The 22,352-nt window shown below is 44.9% G+C and overlaps 1 protein-coding gene across 3 annotated transcripts in view; it reads right to left on the minus strand.

Moving 5' to 3' along the window:
- The window catches only part of St7 (suppression of tumorigenicity 7), a 236,349-nt gene extending 214,248 nt beyond the window's left edge, over positions 1 to 22,101 (minus strand). Inside the window, exon 1 of one of the 3 annotated variants that reach the window (XR_007831283.1) lies at positions 21,868 to 22,101. Coding sequence is in view for 2 of the 3 variants with exons in the window: in XM_051151888.1 (XP_051007845.1) it covers positions 21,868 to 22,018 (151 nt within the window). In the remaining variant the exon portion in view is untranslated. The remainder of the gene's footprint in view (positions 1 to 21,867) is intronic. The other 2 variants (XM_051151888.1, XM_051151889.1) reach the window with 2 other exon arrangements.
- Between the last annotated feature and the right edge of the window lie 251 nt (positions 22,102 to 22,352).

A 22,352-nucleotide genomic window follows, 5' to 3' on the forward strand; every position in this document is an offset into this window, starting at 1 on the left:
TACGAGAAGCAGCAACATATATGACAGCCTGTGGCCTGGGGCCTTTGGAGGTACTTGGGTCCTGAGAAGACAGCATTCACAGAAGAGCTTGTTGTCCTTAGAGGAACATACACAAGACAGCTCACTTCCTCTTCCTCTGCTCTCCACCGTGTATGGACACAAGGTGATGGTTATCCATAAAGCAGGAAGCAGGGACTTACCAGACACCAGCACCTTGATCTGGGACTATGGTCTTCAGAAAGGAAATAAGCTTGGCTGCAGCCACCTTGTCTACGTCTATTTGTCAGAACTACTGAACTCACTGGGCACACATCTTTTCTACTCCATAGCCTGATGGTCAGGGTCCGATCAACACCTTATAGCCTCTCTAATCACTATTCCCAGTTGTAACTCAGGGCTGACCACACAAGACCATATTTGTGCCACTAGGTATGTACACGTCTACTTGGCCCACGCTAAAGCTTCCATTCCAAGAAAAGCTGAAGCTTCCCCCTGCTTTTTCCCACTATAAAATGTTTGTGCTCTTGTGACTGCCTTTGAATCCCTGCCAAGCACAGATCATGGTAGCTACTTCCCTAGTTAGCAAGCTCTGAATGAAAAACAGCCTTTACTTGTTCTTGCTTGAGTGCTCTTCACTTATCTCCATGGATGGAAACAAAACCCTTTATTCTCTGAATGTTGTCTGCAGAGAGTGAGGCCTTTTTACAGAGAATATCATGGGAGAAATAAAGGGTGTAGCTTCGCCGAGAAGAAATGGGCAGAACACCAGTGTGACTGGAAAGTAAGCGGTGATGAATGGTGCTTTACCACTGTGGTCTCCTCCCCAAACTCAATAAGCCAAAAAATTTTAACAAGGAAAGCTCAATGAAGGGAGAGCAAAAGATGTCTTGAGCAATACTCCTGAAAAAGGTCAAGACATTCAAAATCAAGGACAGTCTAAGAAGATGTGACCATTATGCTAAACGGCATGTGATATCCATGGACAACAAAAGGCATCACACAAACTAACTAAATAAAATATGAAAGTCAGTCAATAACAATAATATCAGTTTGTTCATTGAAACAAATAGCCATCAGATTTGCTATCTCACAAGCCATACACAATGTTACTAACAGGGAAAACTGGGTGCGGAGCATGCAGGAACTCTCTATACTATCTTCATAATTCTCCTGTACGTCTTAAAATGTTCTAAAATATGGTTTAAGTCTAAAAAACGGAAGGCAATATGAACAATTGTCACAAAATGTAAGCATACTTTTTAAGGGGCTGTGAACTATCTTGCTATTATTATTAAACGCTACACAGCTCCCTATTCTTTTCCATATGACTGAAATCCACCAGAGTTTAAATAATTTTATTGAGCAGAATGAGCACAGATATGAGTCCACCAGATGGTGCCTTTCTGCCCTCATCTACTCTTCTGTGAGCCACCCTCAGCTGCCTATAGCCACATTTACTAAGTGGTATGGGTATTCCTAAAGCAAGACGCAGCTGAACAACTCTACCAGAACTGAAAGATTCATCTCTTTCTTTGATATTTGTGGTGGTTTGAACAAGAACGGTATCCATGGGCTCACATATTTGAATGCTTGAGCATCAGGGAGTGGCACTATTTGAAAAGGTTTAGGAGGTGTGGCCTTGTTGGAACAAGTGTGTCACTGGGGCATGGCTTTGAGGTTTCAGAAGCCCAAGCCAGTCAGTCTCTTTCTCTCTCTCTCTCTCTCTCTCTCTCTCTCTCTCTCTCTCTCTCTCTCTCTCTCTCTCTCTGTGTGTGTGTGTGTGTGTGTGTGTGTGTGTGTGTGTGTGTGTGTCTGTATCTCTGTCTGTCTCTGTCTCTGTCTCTATCTCTGTCTCTCTCTCTCCCTCCCTCCCTAGCATATCAAGATGTAGCCCAGGGCAATAAGTGTAGCCATGTTCACCGCCATGATGACAATAGACTATATCTCTGAAGCTGCAAGCAAGCCCCTAAAAATTGCTTTCTTTTATGAGCGTTCTCTCAGACATGATCTCTCTTTAAAACAATAAACAGTGACTAAGACACTATTCTTTTTCTTTTTTAAGTGTTCCATGCTCTACGTAATTATTTTAGGTCACAGTTAAGTTGGTACTTGCTTCTCTTTTTTTCTACACTAAACACCTCAGGGCAGCAAGGGCAGCAGATACCACATCCTGACCATCATCTCAGTCCTCCCCTCCATACTCAGCACTGACTGGTTGTCCTAATGAGCACCACGAGCCAGCAGCAGCAGTACAGCTGCTGTGCCCAGAAGAGGGGACAGATAGAGACTATCATTGAGGTAAGGGCTATGAGACCTTGAACCTCTAAAATGGATTCAAAATTGTCATTACTCATTCTTACCAATATATACATAGCCTTCTTCTACTAAACAAAGAAAAGTATAGGAACTGAAATTTGTTTGTTGCTTTGTAATTAATGCCTACAAAACAACAACAATAATAATAACAGAAACACAAATAGTAGAGTACATCCTTTCATATTTTGAACTCATTTTTTCTAAGATATTTATTTCTAAAAGTAATCATCTCTAAAGGCAACAATTTCTAAATGTAACAGTTTCTAAGAGTAACACATTTTCTATCTCTAAAAACAGCCTATGATAAAAATTTTATTGACAGAAATTTTACTGTCCTGTTCTGCAAACTCTAGTCCCTGCTGCCATAAGAAGCCAAGAACAAGAGATTACAGGTTGGCAGTGCTGCCCTGCAAGAAGCACTGGTTTGTTGTTCTCCAGTGCCCCTAAGAAACAAATGAAAGTAGTGTGCTAAGGAGAAGAGTGAGGCTGACATAGTCTTCACTGAAGTGCACGGTGGTAAGAAACACTTCCCAGACACCCGGGCTTTCCACTTAGGGGATATCCCAACTCAGATATAGCTGATAAAACTTCCAATAAATTCTAAATTTAGAGGACTGACACTATCTGCCTGAATTTATTAACCTTGCCTGGCTAGTCAGTGCTAAAAAGTTTTTATAAAGCCAAGGGTCAAAAACACTCATACATATATACCATGATTTAAATGAAATATAATATATGTTATAAGTATAGTAAATGACAGAAACAAAGATATGTAATTCACCAAAAAATAACAGCTATACATCTTTATAGATTTATTTCACTATCATAATAGAAAAACAAAAAAAATCTTGTTTACTTCATTTAAAAAATATTTTTAGTTTATTATTTGGAGAATTTCATACATGAATACTGTATTTATATCACTTCTATCACTCTCCCACCCATATCTTTTCATGCCCCCATTCCTTCTAAAATTTTTGATTGCTTCTTTAACTATTATTGATACACACACACACACACACACACACACACACACAATCTACCAGTTTATTTAGTGTTGCTTGTACGTACATGTGCTTATGGCTGGCCACTTGCAACTGAATAACTTACCAAGGAAATGTGTCACCACCGCAGGGTGAGTGAGATCCCAGGTTCCACAAGAAAGCAGGCTGAGCGAGACATGAGGGGTGGGTCACTAAGCAGTACTCCTCCAAGGCCTGCGTGTCAGTTTCTGCCTCCAGGTTCCTGCCTTGAGTTCCTACCCTGGCCTCCCCAAGTTGCTCTTAGCTATGGTGTTTTGTCACAGCAATAGAAATTCTAAGACATCCATGACCTACAAGTTCCTTTGAAGTTTTTAAAAATCCCCACAAGCTTACTCAACACTCTGAAAGACTAACACTCAAGATTATTTATTAGCTTTGGAGATCAACTTTGAGAACCAAAGTTTTTCACAGAGCATGTATGTAAAGAGCACACTTTCAGTTTCCTAAAATTTAGAGGAGGAAAATAAATGCTCTCTTAGATATGAGTTGCCTTATTTTTTTTTTCATCGTCCCTGCCTTAAGCTGTAATAGTCATAGCTGACAAAATATTGAAAGAGCATAGTGGACCTGTCAGTTTCTGATGTTAGCGGTTCTGACTCTTCTCTTCAGTCAGGTTTATACCATGTGGTCCAGGCTCCCTCCTCCCACTCCTACTGAGCTTCTCCAGTGGTTTCTCCTATGGCTTTTTCTTCCCTCATCTGTGAACTTTTGACTAGTAACTCCAAGGAGAATGCTCTAAGTTTCCTTTGTGATACAAATAAGCCCAGTGTTGAGAAAAGAAAACCTAGGGTATTAAGGTGAAGCAAGAAAAGGCCCCATGTGCCATCAATCTTGGAAAGTCTTAAGGATGACCAATCTAAGTCACCCATCTTTCTATGTGTCATCACTGGACAATGACCATACAATGAAAAAACAAACATTTTTTTAGAAAGTCACAGGCCTTGCACTCAGCTCTTTCAAGTACACTAAGGGTATGCTGTCTTCCCAAAGTATCACACAAATCTATAGCCATGAGAAGCACTGGATGGCACTGTTTCTGTTTGCCTGTACAAGATAGTCAGCATCACTAAGGTGACCAACTGAAGGATGACATAAGCAGAATGGGCATAAAACCAAAAAGTCTACATGTAAATTTGAAGACGGTCAAGGTGCTCAGATGATTTGTTTCATCCTGGAACTATCAAAAAGATGAACATACTGAAGCAGGCTCACTTCATCACACTTGCAGATGGTTCTAACTTCTGAGTTCTCCAGGACATTCAAATGGGAAGCACTGGAAGTGAGGGAAAGGCCTGAACAATAGTCAGACAGACCATTCAGAAGCTCCCAATGAAACAGTTATATGTGACAAGAATAACCAAGGCAACATCAATTCTGTCATACAGACATCTTGAGTCTGTTGATTCACATGAAAAAAATATAGCTCTGTCCATGGTGTGTTTTTGCAACAACGGGGGGTGATGTACATTAAAAAGGACCACATCTGAAAGCACTACAAGTTAGGAAGCAGATATTGTGGTATAATATGCCTTGAACGGGATGCAGGTCATAAGGTGTCCAGCAGGGCTACTCCTACTGTGGGGCCCTGGACACAGGTACTTAACAGTGCACGCATAAGCAGTAGTTTCATGTGGCTTATGTGCAATGCCTTTAAAAGCTAGTACTGAGAGATAGGCTTTGTGCATGTATTTTTCCTGTCTGCAGTTCTGGATTTGAATACCTCAAATATCTACCATCACAGTGGGCATATTCAGTGCATCTATGCCTTTACAACCTAAACATTATATACAAGAAATACTTTGATTCTGAAGTTGAACTTATAGCATATAATTAAGACTGACATATACTGCAGTTTGGAGAGATGGCACACATACCAAAATCTCAAAGACATGATCATGTTCTTGGGGTAGTAAATGTTTATAAGACCATGCTTATGTCTGGGAAGGAAACAATGAAAAAGGAGCATTTGTGGGGTTGCAAGTTGATGCTCTTCATGTGCCTCCAAATGTTGCCTTCAAAGTAGAGAAAGAATCTGAAGGAAAATAAGCATGAATTTAAAATTAAAGACAGGACTGCATCCACATCTGTATCTGAGTCAAGGAAAGTCAGCTGTGAGGGCAGAAGTCTGTAGGTCGCCAGTCTGAGCCACACTTGGATAAGGCCTCAGGTCCGAGGGCTCTGATGCTGGATTTATCTCATCCTGTAGCAGCACTGAGAGAACCACACATTCATCCAATGCCTTGGATGTGAATTTCCTGGGCACTTCCAGTGCAAAAGAAACTATCTGTCTCATCCAGCATTTCTGAGTGTTGCCCATTATCTGACCTTGAAAAAACCCAGCCCAAGGAGACCTTGGCCCACCACAGTGCGCATTGCAGAGAGGAAGAGGCCGCCTCCAAGAAAGGCACTGCAGATCAGAGCTTGGAAGTTGTAAAAGATGATGAAAGTAAACAAGGTTATCAGTTCAAAAGAACTCAACTCCAACTCAGACATCCTGAATCACCAAGTATCAAGTAGGCAACTCAATCTCCTCAAAACTCATACCATGTTTTTCAGTGCTATAGGTAGACTAGCATGCCAAGAGAAAACGACAGAGTTTTGGCTCATCTGGCGACACTTCCTGGGAAGCTGTTGGTGTTTTCCAATGGAAAAAGCCTCAGCATCCTGACTGCCAGATCACACAGTTCAAGGCTCTAAAAGAGTCTGCCTTTTACTATCTTTTTTTTTAATCACAAAAGGAGATACTAGCTTTAGTATGTATGCATTTGTCAATGTTACTAATATAGTTGTAAAATAGTATCTTCTTAAAATTAAAAAAAAGAAGAAACTCTCACCAAGTTCTCATCCTCACCCACTGACTAAGCTGCTTTTTCATTAAAATGTACCTTTAAATGTGTTCGCTTGCATTATTAGAATGGTATTCATTTTATTTTGAACAATCTTTATTCTAGACATGCAAAGAGACCACCAGGGACATTAACGGATATAAACACATCTTTATAAATCAATCCTGGATGTGCAACACTCATTAAAGCAGCCAACGTCTGACTCATATGAGAACTTGATAAGGATGACGGCCTCGTCTCTTCCTAGCTCCAGTCAGCAGATCTCGCTCAAAGCCGTGGTGAGGATAGGACAGCTGTGTAGAGTTCCTGTTCATGGGAAGCGGACATCTGGAGGCACAGGTGAGCAAGACAGCGTACTAGATGACCCAGAAAACAAGTGCAAACATCTGGAGGAAAATACCTGACATGAGATGTCTCTGTCCAAATAATAACTGACAGGAAAAACACAGCTTCAAGTTTACTGGAGCCTATGTAGCCAAATGACTGGATAAACTAACCAGTAGATTAATTATTAATGGAACACAGGTCACAGTGAACGAAGCGGACTAGTACAAAGGTATGCAGTGTAGGGTGGCAGATGTCCCACAGTGCACTCTGGTCAGGGCTGGCTGACTGCTAACTGCTACTCCACTTAGATTGCAAAGCCAACCTACAACAAAGAGGTCACCTCCCCCTACTGTAAAAAAGGAATCTTATGAAGTAATTTGTCCAGTTACCTTAACACTTCAGAAACTAGAATTTCAACTGAAATCTCCTTGTTCAAATACAACACTCCTTTTCTTTCATCACAGCTAGTGTTCATTTTTCCTAATTCACAATATTTTATGTAGAGAGGGACACTCGGGTACAATTGTCTATGAAGCAAATCTCTATAATGCCAAAACTATTTTCACTCAGGTTCCTAGGATTTTAGAAATGGCTCCTAATGTTAGAAATGGGGACAGGCAAAGATTTTACCTTCAGTGGGATACGGCTAACCACCTCACATTGTACTTTTATGTGGTGGTTAAATTTCACCATGCCTGAAACATCATCCTGAAAATGTACCAAACAGGCCTTCCTCTACTCTCTGTCTTCCATACAGACAAGAATCTTAGCTGTTGGTAGTGCCCTAAACTACATCCTGGTTGTGTAAGGTACTCTACTTTGCAAACCGCTGTGATTGACACACCAGGCTATGCTACACATTCAGCTCCCAAGCTACCAATTATTGTTGCTTAATTCTCTACATCATACTTACAGAAAAAGACTAGAATAGTATTTCTTAGGTTCTACCACTAAAGAATGGATCCAAATAAATTAATATTTTGGAAGCCAGTCAACAAGACAAATCAAACCAGTCCCTACCTTTATATGTTACAATCACAATCATATGGGGGACAATGCAACCATTTAATAAATAAGGGTTATATTCAAGGGTACTAAGTGCTGGACGGTAAACTCAAATATGTTGTGGGTAACAGTGAAAGAACCTTAAAGGCAAGGTCATCAGGGAGAGCTTCGAAAGAAGGAGACTTAAGCAGAAATGTGAAGAGTAAGGAGACTTCTATCCAAAAATCAAGTTGGGAGGGCTAGAGAGATGCTCAGCAGCTAAGGGCACTGGCTGCTCTTCCAGGGGACTGGGTTCACTTCCTACCATCCACTTGGCAGCTCCCCATGGACTGTCACTCCAGTTCCAAAGAATCCAATGCTCTCTTCTGGCTTCCTAAGACATAAGGCACTCAAGTAGTACACAGACATAAATACACGCAGGCAAACATTCATACGCATACATGTGTGTTGGCTAGTGTTCTGTCAACTTAACACAAGTTACATTCGTACAAGAATAGGAAACTTAATTGAGAAAATGCCCCCAACAGATTGGCCTCCGGGGTATGTTCTTGATGAAAGACAGAAGTGAGAGGGCACAACTCATGACAGAGCCATTGCAGGGCAGTGGGGACCGGATGGTATAAGGCAGCTGAGCAAGCCAGTAAGCAGTGTTTCTCTGTGTCTACTTCATCAGTTCCTGCCTCTAGGCTCTTGCCTTAAGTTCCTACACTGACTTCTCTCAGTGACAGACTCTCACCTAGAAGAAGAAGATGATGAAATAAACTCTTTCCTCCCCAATTGCTTTTGGTCATGGTGTTTTAGTATAGCAATAGAAACCTAAGACAATAAGCATTCAAAAAATTTAAATTTAAGAAAAAAAGAAATCAAGTTGAAAAGCATTCTGATAGAAGGGTTACCAGGAGAAGAAGCCACAAGTTAAGCCTATTTAGGACTGTGAATGTGGCTCTCTGTGCCAGGGATAAAAAACACAAGAAGAGACTGGCGTTAAGACTTGAGGGGAGGAAGGGGCTAGGTCACCAGGCTGTCTGAGCACGAGTGCTTTATTTTCAGTGCAATGAGAAGCCATATAGAATTTGGAGTTGTAGTCACTAAGAATTTAGAGTCAAAAATGAAGAGGTTAAAAAAGAAAGATATATATTAAGTTCACTTACACGCTTGCTGCTACACTCTGAGCTCAGTGAAATTTATCTCAAGACACTGACACAAGCACCAGTCTCAGAGCTAGGAGGACCCTTTAAGAGCACAAAATTATTACCTGACATATGCAGGAACTAGGAGCTTGAGAAAAGGCAATAAAAAATCCCATTGCCTCATCAGCATGTGAGAGAGAGAGATTCCCAAAAGAAAAGGAAATGGGTGTATATGAGCTATGTCCTCACCTCAAAGCCGACATGAATCAGATAGCTGTGTTTTTATATATCGGTGAATGAGACTTGCGACCCCATCAAAGAACTCAAGTTTTTGTGTCAGCCTCTGACCCCAATCTAATGTTAAAAGCTTAAGAGGAGCCATATCTAAGAATTGATCATCACTACTCCCACCTCACTATACATACCCTTGCTTGCACACTGAGCCAGTGAACAGGAAGAATCTGTATGTTTCCATATGCAAGAAATTAATAAGATGACAAATTACTAAAGGGGAAAGAATGAGCATGTATACAGAGACACATGCACACAAACAATGATACTAGACTAGAAATACCACACTTGACATGAGGTAAAAATGTCAACATGCCTCTCAGAGTTAGAGGACAATTGTCATTCAGTTCACGGGATCAGAAGACAGCTTACAAACCTGTCCGTCAAGGGTGGGTGGGACTTACGGCCAGAGGAATGATTTTATACAACAGCAAAGGCTCTGTGTGTGTGTGTGTGTGTAATATAATATATATTGTGTATATATCATAATTAAGCCTCCAGAAAAGAAATCTGATGTATCAACTAATTTTAAAGCAGCCATCTCCAACTTGAAGAAAACCAAAACTGAGTATTAAGTAATATGAATTTTAAAATTGAGTTGTATATTGGCACTCATTATCACAATACAGAAATAGTCAAAGTAGTTTTAGGATAGGCTTTTGAATGACACCGTTGTTTTCCAAATAGACAAATAGGATTTCAAATCTCTTTTTTTTTTAAATTTTTTATTATTAATTTATTCTTGTTACATCTCAATGGTTATCCCATCCCTTGTGTCCTTCCATTCTTCCCTCCCTCCCTTTTTCCCCTTATTCCCCTCCCCTATGACTGTTCCTGAGGGGGATTTCCTCCCCTTGTATATGCTGATAGGGTATCAAGTCTCTTCTTGGCAACCTGCTGTCCTTCCTCTGAGTGCCACCAGGTCTCCCCCTCCAGGGGACATGGTCAAATGTGAGGCACCAGAGTACGTGAGAAAGTCATATCCCACTCTCCACTCAACTGTGGAGAATGTTCTGACCATTGGCTAGATCTGGGTAGGGGGTTAAAGTTTACCGCCTGTATTGTCCTTGGCTGGTGCCTTAGTTTGAGTGGGACCCCTGGGCCCAAATCTGCCTATCATAATGTTCTACTTGTAGGTTTTTAGGACCCTCTGGATCCTAGAAGCATTGTCCCATGCTTCTCTCATTTAAATTTTAATTTTTGGAAATTGAATTGGAAAATTACTTTAGCTGATTAACGCAAAAGATGGCAAGAGTACATATTGTTTTCCAGGTATACTGGGCAAGGTGTTTCAAACGCAGCATCCAAAACTTTACAGCTTAGGGCGAATGAGAAAGTGCTATTAACAGCACAATATAAAGTAAGTTACTTTTCTTTCTTTTCCCTTTCTTTCTTTTCTTAATTTTTGATAAATCTATTGTTTTTTCTAAATAATACCTGTTCTAATAAGAAATAAATTTTCTGCTTCTCTGGAAACAATTAACTAGGAAACCAATAAGTAATATATCTTGGAGTATACTCTATAATCTTACTAATATGTCCATCATTTTCAGTAAATCATAAAATTATTTAAAGATTCTACACCTAACTTCAGAATTGAGCATCAATTCTCTATGGTTATTTTCTTCCCTATCATTTTCCTTTTTTTAATATTTATTTATTTATGTATACAGTGCTCTGCCTGCTTACACCCCTGCAGGCCAGAAGAAGGCATGAGATCACATTATAGATGGTTGGGAGCCACCATGTGGATGCTGGGAATTGAACTCAGGACCTCTGGAAGAGCAGTCTGTGCTCTTAACCACTGAGCCATCTCTCCAACCTCCCCTACCATTTTTCAAATTCATTTTCCATTATAAGATTTTGTTGCCCTTTGTAACATGTTCCCTGCGAGGTCTGCATGTGTCATCAGAACGCTGTGGAACTCCATCAACTGTCCCCACACCCTTAACAGCACCACTTCAGTTGCCATGATGGTCAAGCCCAGATGGTGAAAAGTGGGGAACAACATAAAGACCCTGGGCTTTATCTTGAAAAGAATATTACAGTTATTTGTATATGGAAAGCTGCATGTGATACAAGGGAATTTTTTGTAAATTTGCTCATCAAAGTCCCTCTCTCTTATTGTTTAAGTTCCACATGACTTCATGGTTCTCAGGACCATGAAGAGCAGTCAGTGCACTTAACCTCTGAGCTGTCTCTCCAGCACGACCTCACGGTTCTCTACATCTGTCCTGCACTTTCGTGTTTGTGTCGTCCACTCCTCTCCATGCCCAACTCAGAACCAGAATTCTCCTCACTATCACTCAGAGGCTCAGCTCAGGGGACACTCCCATTAACCTGCTCTCCTCCACTTTATGGGAAATTGCACTTGTGTTATAAACTCCCTATTTAGTCTCACATTTACACATATGTACATATTTCTCATCATATCACCTATGCCACAGTGTCCTATACAAAGACAGCAATGAAAAAATTAATTGTATGCACATAACTACATACACAATATAATTGTACATGTAAATAAATACATAAGTATATAAAGCACTTTAACACAGTCTAATGGGGTTATATAATTAAAGTTATCACATGCAATCAAGATATTGAGGAGACCACCAAAAGAGCAAGGGTGGACTGCCGACGGACCGTCTCCACTCTTTCTTTTCCCCTACACCCAATCCCTCAGTCCCCTCTCCAGTGCTGCAACAGCTGCATCCTCCCTTCCCTTCTGCCCAGGCCTCCTGTATAATTCCGTCCTGACCTCCCTCCCCCAATTCTTCACTGCATCCTGGCCTCCAAAACCAGCACGCATTCATTCCATGTGAACATTTCAGCTGAGAAGTTCAGTAAAACAGGCAACCACAGCTACCACACTCAGAAAACCCAGAGAGGAAACAGACACCAAGTGAAAAGCACACACCCAACAAAGACAAACCCAGAAATCAGCACCAAGACCTTTAACCACCCCAAACCCAGATGCCTAGATGCCAGCGTGAGAACACAATCAATTATAGCCAGGACAATGCGTCTATCCTAGAGCCCACACCCCACACCACACCCCACACCACCACACCCCACACCACCACACCACCACACCCCACACCACACCCCACCACACCACCACACCCCACACCACCACACCACCACACCCCACACCACACCCCACCACACCACCACACCCCACACCACACCCCACCACACCACCACCACACCACCACACCACCCCACACCACCACACCCCACACCACACCACCACACCCCACACCACCACACCACACCACCACACCCCACACCCCACACCACCACACCACCACACCCCACACCACACCCCACCACACCCCACACCACACCCCACCACACCACCACACCCCCACACCACAACCCCCACCACACCACCACCACCCCACACCACCACACCCCCACCCCACACCCACACCCCCCCCACCACACCACACCACCACACCCCACACCACACCCCACACCATCACACCCCACACACCATCACAACCCACACAGCACACACACACCCACACCACCACACCCAGCACCACCACACCCCACACCACCACACCCCACACCATCACACCCCACACCACCACACCCCACACCCACACCCCACACCACCACACCCCACACCACCACACCCCACACCATCACACCCCACACCACCACACCCCACCAGCACACCCACACCAGCACACCCCACACCACCACACCCCACACCATCACACCCCACACCACCACACCCCCACACCCCACACCACACCACCACACCCCCACACCACCACACCCACACCAGCACACCCCACACCACCACACCCCACACCCCACACCCCCACCACCACCACCCCACACCACCACACCCCACACCACCACACCCCACACACCACACCCCACACCAGCACACCCCACACCCACCACACCCACACCAGCACACCCCACACCATGCACACCCCACACCACCACCACCCCCACACCACCACACCCCACACCAGCACCCCATACCACCACACCACCACACCCCACACCCCACACCACCACACCCCACACCACCACACCCCACACCAGCACACCCCACACCACCACACCCCACACCAGCACCCCCACACCACCACACACCCCAGACCACCACACCACCACACCCACACCCCACACCACCACACCCCACACCATCACACCCCACACCACCACACCCCACACCATCACACCCCACACCACCACACCCCACACCACCACACCACCACACCCCACACCACCACACCCCACACCACCACACCCCACACCATCACACCCCACACCACCACACCCCACACCACCACACCCCACACCACCACACCCCACACCACCACACCCCACACCACCACACCACCACACCCCACACCCCACACCACCACACCCCACACCCCACACCACCACACCCCACACCATCACACCCCACACCATCACACCCCCACCACACACCCCACACCAGCACACCCCACACCAGCACACCCACACCACCACAACCCCACACCCCACACCACCACCACCCACACCACCACACCCACCCACCACACCCCACCCCACACCCCACACCAGCACACCCATCACACACACCCCACCCACCCCACACCCCACACCACCAACCCCACACCCACACCCCACACCACCACACCCCACACCACCACACCCCACACCACCACACCCCACACCATCACACCCCACACCACCACACCCAACACCACCACCACCCCACACCCACCACACCACCAACCCCACACACCACACCACACACCCCACACCAGCACACCACCACACCACCACACCACCACACCACCACACCACCACACCACCACACCCCACACCAACCACACCACCACACCACCACACCCACACCACCACACCCCACACCACACACCCACCACACCACCAACACCCACACCACCACACCACCACACCACCACACCCCACACCACCACACCCCACACCACCACACCCCACACCACCACACCCCACACCACACACCCACACCACCACAACCACCACACCACCACACCCCACACCACCACACCCCACACCACCACACCCCACACCACCACACCCCACACCACCACACCCCACACCACCACACCCCACACACCACCCCACCCACCACACCCCACACCATCACACCACCACACCACCACACCACCACACCCCACACCACCACACCCCACACCACCACACCCCACACAACCACACCCCATACCACCACACCACCACACCATCACACCCACACCACCACACCACCACACCACCACACCACCACACCCAACACCACCACACCCCACACCACCACACCACCACATCCAACACCACCACACCCCACATCACCACATCACCACACCCCACACCCCACACCTCACACCAACACACCCCACACCACCATACCCAACACCACCACACCCCACACCACCACACCCCACACCACCACACCACCACACCACCACACCCCACACCACCACACCCCACACCACCACACCCCACACCACCACACCCCACACCTCACACCAACACACACCACACCACCATACCCCACACCAACATACCCCACACCTCACACCAACACACCCCATACCCCATACCACCACACCCCACACCACCACACCCCACACCCCACACCACACCACCACACCCCACACCAACACACAACACACCAATGTATCACCATACCACCAACCACCAACCACCACACCACCACATCATACCTGAAATATTTCAACACAGATGAGGCACAAAGACTTTAAAAAACCAATTATATGAAGGTGCTAGAGGTCCTGAAAAAGGAAATAAAAACACATCCCTTAAATTTTTTCAGGAAAACACAAACAATTGGAGGAAATGAATAAATCCCTCACAGAAAACCGGAAAAACACAAACAATTAGAGGAAATGAATAAATCCCTTAAAAAAAGGGAATGAATAAAACTACTCAAATCTAAATATGGAAACAGAAACAATAAAGAAAACACAAACTGAGGAAATTCTGAAAATGAAAAAGTTAGAAATTCAAACAGGAACTACAGGGGCAAGCTTCACTAACACAATATAAGAAATGGAAGAAAGAATCTCAAGCATTGAAGATACAATAGAAGAAATGAATATATCAGTCAAAGAAAATGTTAAATCTAAAAGGTTCCTGACACAGAACATCCAGGATATGTGGGATATTATGAAAAGACCAAACCTATGAACCGATGAATACTAAGAATAGAGGAAGAAGAACCCCAGCTCAAAGGCCTAGAAAATATTTTCAACAGAATCATAAAAGCAAATTTTCCTAACCCAAAGAAGGAAATGCCTATAAAAGTACAAGAAGCATACAGAACACCAAGTAGATTGGACCAGAAAACAAAATCCCCTCACCACATAATAATCAAACCACTAAACATACAAAACAAAGAAAAAATATTAAAAGCTGCAAGGGGAAAAGACCAAGTAACATATAAAAGCAGACCTATTAGCATCACATCTGACTTCTCAACAGAGACTCGGAAGGACAGATGTGCTGAAGACTCACACAGACCACAGACACCAGCACAGACTACTATACTCAGCAAAGTTTTCAATCACCAAAGATGGAGAAAATAAGATGTTACATGATAAAGTCAAGTTTAAACAATATCTATCTATAAATCCAGCCCAACAGAAGGTGCCAGAAGGAAAACTCCAACCCAAAGAGGTAACTACACCTGTAAAAACATAGGAAATATTAAATCTCACATCAGCAAAACCAAAAAGGAGAAGCTCAGGCACTCGTGCACACACAACAATAACAACAACAAAATAACAGGGATCAACAACTTTTTGATATCTCTCAGTACCAATGTCTTTAATTCCCCAATAAAAAGACACAGACTAACCGAATGGGTGCAAAAACAAGATCCTTCCTTCTGATACGTTCAAGATACACACCTCAAAATCAAGGATTGATATTACCTCAGGGTAAAAGGTTGGAAAAAGAAAAAGATCCAAGAAAATGGCCCTAAGCAGCAAGCTGGTATAGCTATTTTAATATCTATCAAAATAGATTTCACACTAATTTACTTCAAAGTATCATTATTTGCAGATAATATGATAGTATACATAAGCAACCCTAAAATTTCTACCAGGGAACTCCTACAGTTGATAAAAACTTTTATTGAAGTTCAGGGACACAAGATTAACTTAAAAAAAAAAAAAAAAAAGTCAGTAGCCCTCCTCTGTACAAATGACAAAGGAACTGAGAAAGAAATCAGGGAAACAAAACCTTTGACAATACCTAAAATAATATAAACTATCTTGGGGTCACTCTACTCAAGCACGTGGAAGACTTATATGATAAAAACAAAACAAAAAAAAAAAAAAAAAAAACAGGCTTTGAAAAAAGAACCTGGAGCTGGGTGTGGTGGTACATGCCTTTAGTCTCAGCATTTGGGAGAAAAGGGCACGCAGACCAATGTGAGTTCGAGATCAGTCTGGCCTACAAATTGAGTCCAAGACAGCCAAGGCTACACAAAGAAACCCTATCTCAAAAAAAAAAAAAAAAAAAAAAAAAAAGAAGAAGAAGAAAAAAGAAATTGAAGAAGACATCAGAATATAGAGAGATATCCCATGCTCATAGATCAGTAGGATTAACATACTAAAAATGGATATCCTACCAAAAGCAATCTCCAGATTCAGTGTAAATGCCCTCAAAATTCCAACACTATATTTTACAGACTTTGCAATGGCAATTTCAATTTCATATCGGGAAAAAAAAACCACGATAGCTAAAACAATCCTGAACAATAAAAGGACTGCTGGTGGTATTACCATTCCTGATTTCAAATTGTATTACAGAGAAATAGTAATTTAAATCACATGGTATTGGCATTAAAAAAAAACAGATACAGCCGGGCGTGGTGGCACACGCCTTTAATCCCAGCACTCGGGAGGCAGGCGGATCGCTCTGAGTTCGAGGCCAGCCTTGTCTACAAAGTGAGCCCAGGATAGCCAAGGCTACACAGAGAAACCCTGTCTCGAAAAACCAAAAAAAAAAAAAAAAAAAAAAAAAACCAGATACATTGTTTAATGGAGTTGAAATAAACACCCAGACATAAATTCACATATCCATAGACACCTGATTTTTTATAAAGAAGTCAGAAATATACTGGAAAAGAGAAAGCACTTTAAACAAATGGTGCTGATTAAACGCAAATCCAAGTGGATCAGACCTCCACATCAGACCAAATACACAGAACCTGATAGCAGAGAAAATGGGGAGTGGCACTGGACACAATGGCACAGGAGAAGACTTTCTGAACAGAACAGGCACTAAGATCAGCAATTAATAAATGGGATCTCATGAAACTGAAAAGCTTCTGTAAGACAAAGGACACCATCGTTGAGCAAAATGGCAGCCTACAGAATGGGAAAAGATTTTTTACCAATTCCACATCTGATCAAATACTAATATTCAAAATATATAAAGAACTAAAGACACTAGATATCAACAAACTAAATAATCCAGTTAAAAACGGGGTAAAGATCTAAACAGAGAATTCTCAATAGAGGAATCACAAATGGCTGAAAAGCACTAAAAGAATTGTTCAACATCTTTAGCACCAGGGAAATGCAAATCAAAACTACTTTGAGTTTCATCTTACATCTATCAGCATGGCTAAGATCAAAACCACAAGTGACAGCTCATTCTGGCGAGAATGTGGAGCAAGGTGTGAGCCCATTGCTGATGGGAGTGGAAATCAATATGGCAGTTCCTCGGAAAATTGGGAATGCATCTACCTCAAGACCCAGCTCTACCACTCTTGGGCATATATCCAAACGACACTGCATCCTACCACAAGGACACTTGCTCAATTATGTTCATTGCATAATAGCCATTATGAACAGTTCATAATATCTAGAACCTGGAAACAACCTAGATGCCCCTCAACTGAAAAATGGAAAAAGATAATGAGGCATATGCACACAATGGAATATTACTCATCTATTTAAAAAGTTGACGTTATACAAAAAAATGCAGACAAATGGATAGAACTAGGGAAAAAATCATCCTAAGTGAGGTATTACAGACCCAGAAATACAAATACACTGTATATTCACTTATAAGTGGATATCAGCTAGATAGGAAATGATAAGCCAGCTACAATCCATAGACCCAGGAAGGTTAGGTAAAGAGGAGGGCTCTAGGGGCAAATAAATGGATCTCCCTGAGATCAGGAAACAGAATAGATTTTGTGGGTGGACTGAGGGCGGATGGAGCCAGGAAAGGGAGGGATCGGGTTGGAAGAGATGGGATGGAGGGAGAGAGTATGGGGAGAAATGGCTGGAAGTGGAGAGCATTTGGTGGGTAGTGTGGAAACCTAGTACATAGAAACTTCCTGGAATCCATGATGGTGATCCTACTGAGGACTCCTAGTATTGGGGAACATGGAATCTCTACTGGCCATCTCCTGTCACCAGACAGGGATTCTAGTGGTGGACTGGGTTGCATTCAATGGAGCTGCTGGCTGATGGAGGTCCCATGGAGATCCCCAAACAACGCAGGTTGGTGTTAATGGCAGAGGGTTGCTCTGCACAAATTGACAGTAGGGCCCCATTACTAAGGACGACATCCACAGCCAGTGCAGAGTCTGAATTAAAGATCTCCATTGGGTCCCTCCCCTCGGAGGGAAATCAAGGTGGCTAAAAGGTTGTAGGGGTCTGAGGGGATGGGGGGCACCGGGAGAACACAGCCCACAGAATCAAGTAAGCAAGGAACATGTGGGCTCACAGAGACTGAAGCAGCAAGCACGGGGCCTGCATGGGGTATACTGCAGGTCCTCTGCATATATGTTGTGGCTATTAGCTTGCTGTTTTTATGGGATTCCTAACTGTGAGAGTAGGTATGTCTCTGACTCTTTTGGCTGTTCTTGGGGCTCTTTTCTTCCTTTGGATTGCTTTATCCAGCTTTCAGGGTAGGGGTGGGTGGGTGTTGCTTTGTCTTATTGTATTTTGTTGTGTTGTGCTTGGTAGTTGTCTCTTGGAGGTCTGCTTTTTTCTCATGGGAGATGGAGCAGGCATGGATCCGGGGGATTGGGGGAGAGAAGCTAGGAGGAGTGTGGACAGGGGGTATTATATGAGATAAGAGTCTATTTTCAAAAAATGTATATATACACACACACATATATACACATTATACACAGACACACACACACACACACACACACACATATATATATAGAGAGAGAGAGAGAGAAAGAGAGAGAGAGAGAGAGAGAGAGAGAGAGAGAGAGAGAGAGTTTGCCACATAGCATTTAAATCAGAGTTGGACCTAGGTTGTGTAGATTCATGGCTTTTAGTTGCCTTATTGCTCTGCCTTCTTTCAGTGGTGTGGAGGTCTGTAACGCCTGCAGCAACTCTAAAAAGCAGCTCTTGCCCCAAGGCCACTCTGTTTTATCACAAGAGGAGAAAGAACTACAGGGATAAAGAACAACAAAATGAGTTAAGCCATGGTGGCCCACATGCTTAATCGTAACACTTGGGAAGCAGGTGGATCTCTGTAGGTTCCAGGCCAGCCAGGGGTACATCAAGGAATCCTGTTTCAGAAACAATCAAGAGAGAGAGAGAGAGAGAGAGAGAGAGAGAGAGAGAGAGAGAGAGAGAGAGAGAGACGGAGATGGAGACACAGACACAGACAGACAGGGAGGGAGGTTGGTTAGGGGGAAAGGAGAGAGAAATGGATTAAATTGGTTAAGAGTCCTTTTAAAGAGCTCCCTGCAAGAACCAGTTTGACCACAGGAGGGCAGTTCTTGGAGGTGTGCAAGCTAGCCAGCAAGTTCTTTCATTATAGAAAGTTGTTTTCATGGGAAAGAGAACTTGGCAAGGAAAGGAGGAAAATAAGTTGACAGGAATCGCTGGCAGGCTTCCTACAAGAACTTCTCACTTTTACTTAAAAGGGAAGAAAAATTCCATCCGATGTCTGCCACCGCCTTTTGAAAAACCTGATCTTGACTGTGGTGGCTCACTGCCACAGTTGGATATCTCAAGACCACTGGTGCTAAAGCTTGTCTTCATCTCACAGAAATATCAGAAAGATGAATATTCGCCAAGTGCTTCTTTTTTAAATCACTTTGTGCTTCTCCCTTTATGACAAGAATGTGCGTAAAACCCCAGGACAAACTGAGATCCTGTACCACAGAGAAAATAGCCTCTACATGGTGTCTAGGAAGGCACAGCCGGACAGCCTAGCCCGGCCAACACCAAATGTGGTATACAGACATGTTTTCTGATATATGTGTGTTATACAAAATGTTCAAGTCTTTAAAAATTCTACAACAAAGTTTCTGGGAGGAAAAAAATTGGATGTATCTTCCAATAAATAGGTGATAAACATATTTAAACTTTAAAGGACAGGCTTTTTGAGACTAGATATACCCTAGCCTTTAGTCACAAGAAAATGCCTGACTCTAAAGCACTGGTCCTCAACTTTCTTAATGCTGCAACCCTTTAATACAGTTCCTCACGTTGTGGAACCATAAACTTATTTTCATTGCTACTTTATAACTGCGATTTTGCTACCTGTAATGTAAATATCAGATATGCAGGCCCTAAGTGGTGGTTGTGACCCACAGGTTGAGAATCTCAGCCCTAAGGCAAGGAACACAACAATGTAGCAAGCAGTCAGATAAAAAACAATGTGGGATCTTTGAAATAATGAGAGCCAAAAGGCTGAGCATCCGCTTTGGAAGGGCTAGATGATTCTATGTGCTGAATCCTGCCTGCCTTCCAGAGAGACCATCCAGAGAGTACTATAAAACAAACATATCAGGAAGCAGGTCACAGGACACTTACAATGTTAAAACATTGTAATGTACAATGTTAAAACATTGTAATGTACAATGCCCAGGCAAAATGAGTACATTGTGGCAAGCATCTAAAAGGAGCCACCTCCCACCCACCCCCACCCCTACCCCTAGTTACCTCTATGGGAAATTCATTTCCAACCTTGGTCTTATAGACTATGTAAATTAAACGACAGAAGGCAGATCTATATGAATGTGTATCTATTTCTGTATAAGTCAGAACTATAAAGACTTCCCCGAGTGGTAAGAGGAGAAAAGGTGGATCCACAATAATTTGCAGACTTGAAGGGCTGTAAACGTCCCTTCAAGTACTTTTTGTTTATGAATTGTCCCTCGGGTGCTCTTAGTCCGAATTTGCCCTCCATATGTTTTTAACAACTAGGGTAGCTGTCTGCAAGCTTATTAAGACCATAATCACCACACTGCACACTTGTTTAGCCCGACGCGCTTTAGACAGAGCTCAGCAGAGAACGTGAAAACTTCATCTGGAGACGTCAGAAATCCCAGATCCCCGCGCGTCCCTCCGTGTGTCCCCTAGACATTCCGTTGGGTGACCTGACACGACATTCTCTCTCCTAGAAGGACCTACGGACATGCCTCCCCGTCCAAATCACAGCGACACCCTCCGGGACAAGGCTCCAGCCCCGGGCCCCCGGAGCGCGCGCCCACAGCCCCCGGGCAACGCGTGGGCCCTGGCCGCGCAGCTGCGAGCAGGACGCCTCCTCGCCGCCGTTCCTACGCTCGAGCCCAGGCTAGACCCGGGAGCTCCCCGTGGCTCGGCGGGGACACCCTGGGGTGACCCTGACACTCCCGCGCGGGAGTGTAGGGAGTGCTGGTGGTGGTGGTGGTGGGGAGCGATGCCGCGCAATGCCGCCCGCCGCTGGGTACCGAGGGCCCGCGAAGGCCGCGGGGCTCCGGCGGCCACCTGAGGCGGCGCGTCCCCCGAGCGCGCGCGCGCGCGTCCCCCGCCTCGGCCGGCCGCGACCCCGCGCGACTTGCACTAACTTTCCCGGGGCGACGGGGAGGGGGGGGGGGGGGAGGGGCGGCCGGGCCGGGCCGAGCCTGACCTGTGCTCAGATTGTCGTTGATCCTCAGGGGCACCCTCAGGATGTAGACCAGGAAGAGCACGACGAAGAACCACACGGTCCACAGATAAGTCCACGACCACACGATGCAGGACTTGAGCTGTTCCAGGAAGCCCGCGGCCGCCTCGGCCATCTTCCGGCGCTGCTGCGGGCCGCTCCGGCGCTCGGTGTCGGCCCGGGGTGATTCACCCGCCCCGAGGCAGCGCTCGAGCAGCAGCAGCAGCCGCCGCCGCCGGGGCACGGCGCCCCCAAACCTGCCCGCCCGCCCGCCCGCGCACCGGGATGCGGCGGGAAACCGCGCGGCCTGCGCTCCGAGCCCCCGCCGGTGGCCTTCGTGGAGCGGTCACGTGGGCCCGGTCCCTGCACACTCCCGGGCCATTTATACTTCTTATACTAGTATTTTAGGAGGACAGCCCGGGCGCCGCCGAAGGGAACCACTGACGTAACAGCTCGCGCGTGTAGTGCGC

This window comes from Acomys russatus, chromosome 10, assembly GCF_903995435.1.
Source record: "Acomys russatus chromosome 10, mAcoRus1.1, whole genome shotgun sequence".
NCBI lineage: Eukaryota > Metazoa > Chordata > Mammalia > Rodentia > Muridae > Acomys > Acomys russatus.